General features: G+C 42.4%; 1 protein-coding gene across 1 annotated transcript in view; it reads left to right on the top strand.

The window, feature by feature from the left end:
• The first annotated feature begins 4,236 nt into the window (after window positions 1-4,236).
• The window catches only part of GOLGA2 (golgin A2), a 47,734-nt gene continuing 40,481 nt past the window's right edge, over window positions 4,237-11,489 (top strand). Inside the window, 6 exon segments of the mRNA XM_015414926.1 lie at window positions 4,237-4,242; window positions 5,602-5,724; window positions 6,342-6,422; window positions 9,526-9,648; window positions 10,237-10,280; window positions 10,384-10,447. Coding sequence (XP_015270412.1) covers window positions 4,237-4,242; window positions 5,602-5,724; window positions 6,342-6,422; window positions 9,526-9,648; window positions 10,237-10,280; window positions 10,384-10,447 — 441 coding nt within the window.

Here is an 11,489-nt window from a genome sequence, read left to right as displayed (position 1 = left end):
GTCGACGACTCAGGTACACGCTCAGTTCATCTGTTATATACTTCACACGGTTACGAGTTGCACAATTTTATTTAATATCGTTAGAAGGTTTAACAAAGGTTTATGGATAATTGTACTTACACGCTTACACGCATACATACACACACATTGATAACAATGTGGAAATCTTGCTTGAGAGTTTATATTTGGATTTATTGTGCCATTTCAAAAACGTTTCGTCTGCGTATCTGTATTTGTGTATTTCTAATAAAACAAAAATTATTATTAAAAAAAAGAAAAAGGTAGGGTTGCCAAATCTGGTTTGGAAAATACCTGGAGACTTTGGGGGTGGAGCCGGGAGAGGGCGGGGTTTGGGGAGGGGAGGGGCCTCAGCCTGGTCCAGTGCCCTAGAGTCGCCCCTTCGAAGCCTCCATTTTCTCCAGGGGAGCTGATCTCTGTCAACTGGAGACCAGTTGTGAAAGCGGGAGACCCCCAGGCCCCACCTGGAGGCTGGCAACCCTAGACTCAGGGTTCCCTCTAAGCTGAGTTAGCGTGTGCGCCGGCTCACAGGGTTTGGGCCTTTGCTGGGGGAGGGAGGTCTCCAGGGCAGACTGGCTGATGCAGCAGCCAGACGCGGCTCACCCGCAACTTTAAGGCCCGGAGGCTCACCAAGCAGGGTTTTTTTGCTCACACGACCCCCACAGCTTACAGGGAGCATTGCTTGGGGTGTGTGTGTTTTATGTCGGGAAGAGGATCCCCCCCCCATGATGGTTATTAATTATTTATTTATTTCGATTTATATTCCCGCCTAACCTGCACGGGCAGGTTGTGTTGTGGGGCTCCCTTCCCCCCTTTCTAAACTTGCTGGATGCTGCCCCTCTTATGCCTGTAAGAAGAACGCTTTTATTTAGGCTTCAGGCCTTACTTATCCCTTGAATACCTGGAAGAGGACCCCCTCGTGTAGGCTTCGTGGAGGTTCTCTTCTTGCAAAAGAGCCTAGTTGCATTTCTTGAATTCCTGGGGAAAGAAAAGGATTCTCACACACGGCCCGCCCGGGTCTGATGGGAAAGGCCCCTGGTGGACCATTCTAAATGCTTCCATGCAGATTGGGTGGGGAGGGAGGAAGAGACCTATATTGCTTAAACACACTACAGATGCCTCGGATGTCTGGGAGTTTTCTCCCCACTACCATGTAGGTTTTGCAGGAAGGTGGAAGACCAGTTTGGTGTAGTGGTTAAGTGCATGGACTCCAATCTGGGAGAACCGGGTTTGATTCCCCAGTCCTCCACTTGCACCTGCTGATGTGACCTTGGGTCAGTCACAAGCTCTGGCACAGCTGTTCCTGAAGGAGCAGTTTGTGTCAGAGCTCTCTCAGCCCCACCCACCTCACAGGGTGTCTGTTGTGGGGAGGGGAAGGGAAAGGAGTTTGTAAGCTGCTCTGAGACTCCGAGTGAAGGTGGGGTATAAATCCAATCTCTTCTCTTCTTCTTCTTCTGTTGTTACATGCATCATATGCAGGCTTCTAAATCCAATCTCTTCTCTTCTTCTGTTGTTACATGCATTATATGCAGGCTTTTAACTTTTTATTTTAACTTTCAGTTTATATACCGGCATACCGCTCGAACCCCGAAGGGTCTCTGAGCGGTTTACATACGATTTTTAATTTCTTACCTAGGGCCACATTAACTGGGGGAAAGTGTTTGCCTACCAGCACCCAGGCAGCTCTTGTTGGCTCTGAATGTGTGGAAGAGGATTTGTTTCTGCCGCTTCTCCCAACACTCCATTCCCTCTTTGTTGTAGTGACACTTTGTGGACCAATCTCACAAAAGTATTTTCCCCACACTTTTATGTATATAGCAAACACCTCTCCCCCCCAGCCCTTTAAATAACCTGGAGGTTGAGTTAAAGTTCACAGTACATCTCCTAATTCCTCTCTCTACGTGTTTGGGAAAAGATTTGCTGGGCTACGCATGCATCCCCCCTCCCTGTATAATTGGTGGATGCTAGATGATCACAAGCTCCAAAGCACTGGAGGTATAAAAGGATGACCTCCCAAGCTTTGCACCTCATTTGTGTAGGAGTTTGAAGGAGCCTGTGTACATGCACTGGGTCCTGTAAGAAGTGTCAATCTTCAGAGCAGACATACCACCCAAGCAGGGTGAAGCCACTTCCTCAGATGAAAGTTTGGGCATTGCCACCTGTGTGCATTACTTCTTTGGCTTTGGTGTAATAGAGGCGGTCAATGACAACTCCGCAGATGCCACTGTAATTGGCGTGCCTGTTGTGCAGAGCGTCCTAGAGTGGTCGCATGAACTTGCAGTGCCATTGTGCATGTATTATAAACTTGTTGCCCTAGGCAGCTTTTTACATTTATCATTGAAAACCTTTCTGTGGCAAAAAATGAGGTAGTGACATCTCCAAGATGGTTCTTTGTACCCACCAGGCTGCTTTAGGATGAATATCCGCATGCCAGAACTGCGGTCACTGTGTACCATGTGCTCCTCAGGAATTGTGTGTCTCAAGAGGGAGGTGTTCGCATCAGCTGAATTCTGCCTCAGACAACCAAAAGTTTGAGGTGTAGCTATGCTTCTGTAGTATCTTGGTTGTGTGTAATAGTAAATAAAGACCATTCAGTAGTAAATAAAAACCTTCACACCTTCCAGTCTCAAGAGGCCAGTACCTTTGTTTGTAGGAGCAAGGTGTGAGAAAGGCATAATCCTTGTTGCAATTTCCTTTACTCTCTGAATGACAGAGTGTTCTTACGGGAGGCTAGTAGATAAATAATTTCTCAGATTTTTCTAGGAGAAGAGGGTGGCCTACCACCTCTTCCTCTAAGGGTTACAGTGGATGGTATTGTAGGATTATGAAGTGGTTAAGGCTGTAGGGATTCCCAGATCCTGCTAGAGTTTGTTCAGATTTGGGGTTAGACCTAAATGCAGTTCAGTCTCACACTCTGATGAAATTTGGATGCATCATCTTAGGACTGATTATTTATTTAAAAGCATTTAATAACCTGTTTTCCCATTAATCAGATTGTCCAAAGACGCCTACAGAATATAGAAAACTTACAAATGATAAACGTAAAAAGGAAGCAGCCTGGCTACAGGTTTGTACAGAAATAAATGCCACGTTTAGGCCAGAAATTCCATTTTAATGCTGAACAGCCAAACTTGGCTTTTTAATTATTTTATCAAAATCAAGAAGCTAATGTTTGTTAGTCATAGTTTAGAGTAGAACTGATTACCTATTCCTAGCAAATCAGAATTGAATTCTGTGAACAACTGCTTGGGAGTGCATTCTGTTAAGTTCAGAGCAAATTACTTCCAAATAAAATGCATAGGATTGAATAGCAAGCATCACTGTATATATAGAGATCTGGATGTTTGATGTTTCTGGTTCTCCTGGGACTTAACTCAGAAGAACTAGAAGGGCTGGTTTCATTGACTTTGATGTTCAGGTTTTGCGTGAAACTGCTTACATGGAGTGTAGTGTTTGCACTGGGGGAAAAAACAGGCATAGAGACAGATTTACTCTAGGGAACCAAAGTCAAACACACCACAGGAAGGGGGGGGGTCTTATATGGGGATGCTGGTCTTATATGGAGATGCTTATAAGAGATGCTGGTGGATCAATTCAGTTTGAATTAGCTCTCTGGAAAAATTTGATTGGAAGCACAGGTTTTCCTAAAGCCTTAAGAGTCCCAGGAAACGTTGTGCATTTTATATGCTGTGTATATGTTATACGGTATCAAGTCCTAAGGACTCAGTGGAGTTCATATTTGCACTTTGGTGTGTGAATATTCTGGGACAGAGATGGTTTAGAAGTGCTAATGCTGAGCATTTTAGAGACAGCCGTGTGTTCAGTTTCTCCCATGTGAAACTACCCTCGCTTCAAGATCATTATCATAGGTCCTGCTCCATGTTCTGCCACTGGCTGAGATGTGGCTGGCCAGGGCCTTCTTGTAAGTAGTGCTGAGTTTGTGAAACTGTCTTTCCAAGAAGGTTCACAGTTGTCAATTTTGAATGGTCGTTAGATGCCCAGAACAGATGATTGAAAGGCTTTCGATGGTATTGGAGTTTGCTTTGTAGCGGATGATTTTGTTAGGTTTCGTTCCTCAGTATTTTGCATTTCTGTGTTTGTGCTTTTAATCACTGACAGTTATTTCTTGTTTTGTATTGTAGATTTTTTTAGCTTATTAATTGCATTAGACATGAGCCGCATTTAGATTGATGAGGCATAAGATGTGAAGTTTTCAGGATGGCAGTAAGTCAAGAACTAATAAATCTATAGGAAAGCTGGTATAGGTCACTTACTAGAAGATGGTACAGTATATTTGGGGGTAGAATGTTGAGGGTAAAATTGCAAAAGTAGATTTTGAGAAGTTTTGAAAGAGTGGCTTGGTACAGTGATGGCGTAGTAGGCATTTGTGTACACCCCACCACCAGATGGAATATTAAGGTCAATGCTTGTTTTATATTGGTGTAGTGTTAAAAGCACATTGCATTTTTCCAGTATTTGTGAAATCAGATAACGAAGGAAAATATCTAAATAATCCTCTGTCAAAATACTTGTTTGTAGTTTGGTTTAGTGTTATGTTTGAGCCTCCTGAATAGGCCTTACTTTGTTTTATTGGGAAGAAAACAATGTAGCTCTTAAATGAATGGCAGTAGGTCTTTTTCCCTTTCAGTGATGCAGGTCACATATTTGTAGTTCCTAAGATGTTTTGGCTTTAATTATGGACATTTATTTCTTCTGAAATGTTAGTCTTTCTTCCTGAAATGCCCTAGCATCCTTCCTTTCCTTTTATTAATAAACTCCTTCGAGCAAAGGTCAAAACCAGTACAGTAGAATAAAACAAAACACATGAAGGATAAAATATGGTAATACTTGTAAACAGTTATCTCAAAGAGCACAGACCATTTCCATCTTACTAGTGCTTTAAAGGAAGCTGATATTTGTCCAGGGTAGGCATAAACAACATGAGATGGTCTATAGTCTCTTGTTGTTCGAGATGCACAGCAACAGGAGTGATCTGAAAATAGGGCTTCAGCAAAGCATCCTTCCTACATACATTAGCTAGCTCTCATATGGCTATAGACTAGTTTTTGCTTAGAAGTATTTAGTTTGTTTCAGAGGTGCTGCAAATGGTTGCAAAACTTGTTATCTGGTGGTTTTGTAACGCTTGAGATTACGGCACTAAACTTGCTGAAGGTCTGTACTGACCTCTCTGTGTAGTCTGAATAGTCTGTTGACCCATGATAGGCATTTCTTCTTACCTTGTATCTACATCTTTTGTTGTGATTGCTCAGGGAATGGAGGTAAAGGACATTTCAAGAGATCAGTCAAGCTGAACCTAAAATATCACCTAAGATCTTGAAGCTTTGCCAAACACAAAACAAGGCATAAAAGCTCCAGTGAGGTTTTTTCGCATAGTGACTGTATGCATTTAAGTTTGTAAATATTCTGGAAATATACCCCCACCAGTGAAATCCAGTAAGCACGCTTGGTCATTTTCCTAATCACTTCATTCTAGAACACGAAACATGTCTTATTGTAGTTCTTAGTTTTGGGGCACAGAAGGTTTACTTAGTTGAACTTTCAAGTTTTTCTTCCATTTCTCAGCTGAAAGAAAATCAGCAGAAGAACAGCCCAGGAATAACAACTGGAGCCAAGAAGAAACGCAAAGGTAAAGAAGGAAGTAGGCCGGAGTCGCCAACTAATGACGGCAGGGAGTCTCCTGAAAACGTGAGTGGCTTACTATCGTCTTTACCCTTCTAGTTCTCCTTGAAGGTAAAGTTTAAAGTTGTAAGAAACTGAACATGGTGATATGTTTCTCACTCTTACACGGATAGGATGAATAAGGTCAGGTAAACTCTAGAAACAGGCGTTTGATCCTATAGTTCAGGGGTGGCCAAACTGCAGCTTGGGAGCCACATGTGGCTCTTTCACACAGTCTAATTTAATGTTAATAAAAAGCAGATTTGCATATTTTTCAATAAAAATGTGTGTGTAATATTTGTTCATGTCTTGCGGCTCTCAAACATCTGACGTTTATTCTATGTGGCTCTTACGTTAAAGCAAGTTTGGCCACCCCTGCTATAGTTGTATACTGGGAAATGCTGACTGAGGATGTTTTGGACTTTGCCTTCGGGGCAAGTGTTGCTTCCTGATCCTGAGCACAGATTACTTGCACGTAAGCTCCATTGATTTCAGAAATGATTTTCATCTAGGTGTTCTTAGGGTCTCAGCCAGTATCCTTTTTTCTTGCTCCTTGGGGCTTCAGGAACCCATTTGACCCGTGTTGTCATTCTGTCCCTTTTCTCAGCTGTTTCTCTTTCCCCTTTTCTTTTCACCTCCTTTAGATTCAGAACATTCTGAAGGTGCTGGTGTCAGACCTTAACCGCTCCAATGGGGTAGCCATACCTTCATTGGACAAGAGGAAGGTGAGGCAGCATTCAGAATAATCTGTCTGGCTGGTTTGCTGTCCATACTGCATGCTTCAGATCTTGTTTAAAAATGAGGGATTGTTTTTTTTTTAAACTAGTGGGTGGATGGAATAGAACCTCATTTAAGGATATTCATTGCCAACTGTGTGAATGTTGTTGCCATCATTAACATAGACCTATTTTTAACCTGTGGTTTTTTTCCTCGTTGCTCTTATGTGTGTTTTCCTTGGCTTGGCTCAAGTTTCAAGTGAGGAAAGGAAGTGCCTTTGACTTTTTAAAGATAGCTTCGCTTACAGCAATTGCTTGCAGTAATGTCAGGCATCTCTGAGGGGATTGGGTAGAGATAGCTCCCCCCAACATTTCCTGTTTCCAGGGTGATAGTGACTGAATGCATGTGGCATTGTTTGCTGTGGACTACAGGCTGGGTATGACTTTTGCTCTTGTGATACTCTTTTCTTCATGTACGTGGTTTTTATTTAGAAGCATTTCATCACAGAGGGCAAGTTCTCACTCATCTCTAATAAAACATTCAGCTTGGTGAATGAGCTGTATGGTTATTCATGCCAATCATGTTCAGACAGATGATGGAACTTGCGCAAGTGATAAAGTGTGGGAAGCAATATACATTCAGGTATGCCTAAGCAGGAAGTCAGGCATACCTTCTGTCAAGTGTTTGTAGATTCTGGGGTATTCATATTCCTTGTATTTTCAAGGACTGCTGATGTGTATATGCATTAGGAAAAATAAGACTCACATTTTGAGTTGATTTGACTAGCCCAGGTTCTGGTAGTTGAAAACGAAATGTTAGTTATAATAGAAACCCAGAAATAAAGCCTTGCTTTTAGCTTTGTCACATCTTCACCAAAAAGTAACTTTACATTTGTGAGAGCCATTTAGACTCAGAGCTCCTTTTCCATTTTGTATTTGATGATCAAGGTAAGCATACTGGTTACTGTGTCAGGGACAAAAAGGTAGAATCTATGTACTGTGGTAGATAGTTCACTGTGATGTATTTCTTTTGAGCCAGTTATAGATGAGATGTAGTCCCATGTTGTTCCGATGGGAACCTGAGCATAGGCAGAAAAAAGCAGTTACAAGAATTTTCTCTACCCAACATCTCTTATGAAGTTGGCCAGCCTGTGAGAAAATGTGTGTCCACCTTCTTGTTATTTCTCAAGAATATTTTCAAAGTCCTTTGAAGGCTTGGTCTTGAAATTACCTGGGTTTAGTCCCAGCTTAAACATGGAAAGTCACTCAACCTCAGTGCTTCGACGGTAGCATTAAAATAACAGAGGCCTGTATTTTGGGAGATAAGAAGACTGTATCAATCTGAGTCTTTTAGGATAAGTCTGGTAGCAATAAACAAGGAAGGAGCTGGTCCTTGGTATGAGGCAGTAATTCTTGACCTCAGGATACTAGTTTGATAGAACTAATCCTTTAGGCTTAGTTTGGTGTGCAAATGTAGGCCAGTAGTGGTTATTTAGATGATGAGATTCAGTGGCCTGTGTGCTTGAACACTTGTTCCAAGTTTTCATGACATTTTGTCAAGAATGTACTTGGTAGCTTTGAATGAGCTGTGCTGTCCTGCCCAGATGGGAACAATATTAACCTGCATAACACTGGCGAGGAAAAATGAGATCTTGGTGAAATGTGTGGCAGAGTAGACCTTCTGTGTAAGTGATATTGCTTGAGATGGTTTTAATACAAAAGGCCTTTTAGGATGTTACTGTTTTCGGTAGAAGCTGTAGCAAGATGGAGAATTTCTGCTGTCGTTCCTGTTGGTAGAATGTTGAAATGCTGACCTGCAACGTTTATTTGACACTACTGGTGTAGAAAAGATGAATGGCAGGCAGCTGAGTTAGTTCTGGTTAGTGCCTTTACAATGCGAGTTGGACAATCAGTCCATTCCTCTTCCTCTGCAGCTGCGTTAAGTCAGGACAGAAACTTGTCAAGATGGCCCTGGATGGCACAGCTTGTAAATTTTGATGTCTCAGGACAAACTGAGGTCTCAACACTTTCACGTGACCCACATAAGTTTCTTCTTTCTCCTTGAAGCTTGTTGCATGTCACAGTTCCAAAATATTTCTGTTTGTGACTTTGCTTTTATCACTAGGGCTAGTGTGTCGCATTGTTGACCAGGATGTCACACAGGATATGTCGGATGACAAAATGCATATTTTGATAAGCTAACAGACGCCATTCTGTCTCTCCTGTGTGCTGTGGTAGTATGTTAGAATGAAGGTTGATAGTGCATGTCATTTTGGGATACGGGGTGCCAATCATCCTAGCAACATTTAAAAGTGCATTAAGATGTAATAACTTACCCTGATTACGATCACTGTAATCATACCACAGGGGCATAACATCAGCCCAGGTTGGAGAAGGAACAATCCACTGCCTTTTCTTCAGAAGCTTAGAACTTCTTCCATGGGCTTTCTTGGACTGAGTATATTTTGTCTCTATCCAATCTTTTGATGAACATTATTTAAAAAAAACAGATTTGGGGTTAGTGGGTATTATTTTGTCTCTATCCAATCTTTTGATGAATATTATTTTAAAAAAAACAACAGATTTGGGGTTAGTGGGTACGAGTTCAGTATCCCTCTTTCTCTTGGATCTGATTATATTTTCTGGTGCTAGCCTCTGACTTTCTTGCCCTAGAAGTTATGTGCAACACCTTGGGGGAGATGCTTTTCTTTTGCCTAACTCTACTTGTGTAGCCACTAACTCATTTTTTCCATTCCTCCCAGATTGCTCTCTTTCACAGAGATGGGCACTTTGTAAAAGTAAACAGCCAACATAACACTGTCCTGCTTTTGCCTGGTCATTGTTTGTTGTCTTCAAAGAAAATCTAGTACGTGCATAATGTCAATGCAGACAGAGAGTGCAAGTATTAACGTCTGTGGGAAGCCACCACAAAACACTGAAAGACTACATAGTTTTTTTAATGGGTGGATGTAGCTTTGTCCAGGAAAGTGCACATTTGTGGTGCACATTTAAGGTTGTCAGATGCTTGCAGAAATTCTGTGCGTGCATGGGCTCATTTGTGTCCCTCCCACCTGCATGGCGCTTGTAATCCTTGTGGTGTGTTTTGTGACAGGCATACTGTGATGGTGGTGTTTCCACTCATAATGCTGAACAACTTGCTGCTGGTGTCCCCACGTTGTCTAACAGCGTGCCTAGCTCTGCCGCTCCGGGTCCTGCTAGCACACATCCGCCACAGGTTTGTGAATTTTGCATCACCCTGTACTGAACACTTCTGTACGTTATCGTGAAGCAAGTTCAGCATGAGTTGAGGGTAGCCCAGGCTTTCCAAAGGGTTAAATTGTGATGCAGATCAACTGAGAGAGGAATTGGATCCACAGTATGCCAAGAGATCTGAGATGTACGATTTGCTCTTTTGTTAGACATAATGTCATTGCAAGAGGTCATTTGTTCTAGAGCCGTAGGAAGCAACATGGCTCTCTAAACACTTTTTTCCTCTGGCCTGCAAGCTCTTGTTAGAATCACGTGAACAGCAGCTTTCATTTAAAAACAAAACCCCCTCTGTTTCTAGTTCTTCTGCTTTCTGATGTTTGAAAATGTGTTGTTTTAAATGCTAGATATAAAGGAAATCTTTTCAGCTTGAGTTTTGTATATTGTTCTGGGACTTACTCATGTTCTCTCTGATGATAAATACAGAATAGAAATAAGGATGTTTCAGCCAACTTGATTTTGTATTAATGAAAGTTATTTGTGATTTACATTAATGTACGTTTACACATAGCGTTTTCTGTGTCATTAAGTTATCTCTGTCTGTTTTATTCCACAGATCTGTGACTCTGATATTCATACAAATGCCTTGGAAGAAAATAGGTGAGAGTCATCTTTTTTGCACTTTTTAAAATATCATCCCCACCACCCTCAAACGTATTACCAAGCTCCCTTATTAAAGATACACATCTTGCTCCTTTTCAAGGTCCCTCTCTTTGACAGAAAGTCTCCGCCAGCTTTCTGAGCAGCTTAATGGCATGGTCAATCAGGTAACACCTAAATTCTTCTGATTTATCCTACTTAATTATTCTTACAGCCCAGTGGGGGCTGAGTAACCAGCTCAGGAGTTTTCTGTAATCCCTGAGGAGTTTGGTGCCAGTTGTTTTAATGCTGGAAACCAGAAACCTTTTGAGTTTATCATGTGATCAATGGGAAGAATGTATGACTGGGACATAGCTATACTCGGGAGATAATTAGTAACTCATAAAATGTGCTGTTCGCTTAACGAGGCAGTGTGTGCTTTTACATGCCAGATCCTGCCTGTTTCTGGTCAAAAGCTGACATTCCAGAGGGGCAGACATATAAGTTGGTTGCAGGGAAAACAGCAACAAAGGCTAACTGACTTGTACTGGGGACGTTGTGCTTGTATTCACTGTTTACCATTGGAATTGCACTGAAAGCACTTTACCAGCTGAGTCCTCTGTGGAGACTGCTGCCAAGTCAAACAGCAGTTCTAAGTATCCCAGGTAAATCAACAGCGCGGTACTGAGACATTACTGAGACACGAATGGCTGTGACCAGGTCAGCCCTTTCCAGGCGCAGCTTCAGCAGCCGGACTAGGCTAAGCTGAGAAAGTGCACTCCTGGACACCTCTGCCGTCTGTCTCGTGAGTAACAGAGTGGGTCGTGGTCCCATCCAGTAGTGGTCCTATACTGTGGGGATTGGGGAGAGTACAACCCCATCCAGAAAAAGTCGTAAGGCCATTCCTTAACCAGATTTATCTCCAACCAACAGTATGTCTGTCATATCTGGATTGAAGCATATCAGAACACCTGGGGCATTCAGTTCTTTTTATTTGTTGCCTTCTAGTGGTCCAGACCCAAGGAGGGGGCACTCCTCTCCATCCATCAGGAGGCAGGCTCTCTTTGAAGAAAAATAATTGGCCAGGGCTGGACTAGGAGGCTCCTCCCTCTCCCCCTATAGGGCCAGTTTTCTTCCTGCCTTCAGACTGAACAGTCAAAGGTTCCTCCTGACCTGCTGTGTCTGGCTGAGTTAGTTGGCAGAGCCCGTTCCTGTCTCCAGGCTAGGGTT

This window comes from Gekko japonicus, unplaced genomic scaffold, assembly GCF_001447785.1.
Source record: "Gekko japonicus isolate JY-2015 unplaced genomic scaffold, Gekko_japonicus_V1.1 scaffold3077, whole genome shotgun sequence".
Classification (NCBI taxonomy): Eukaryota; Metazoa; Chordata; class Lepidosauria; order Squamata; family Gekkonidae; genus Gekko; species Gekko japonicus.
The sequence above is the reverse complement of the archived record's forward strand: the minus strand, read 5'-3'. Positions and strand labels throughout refer to the sequence as shown.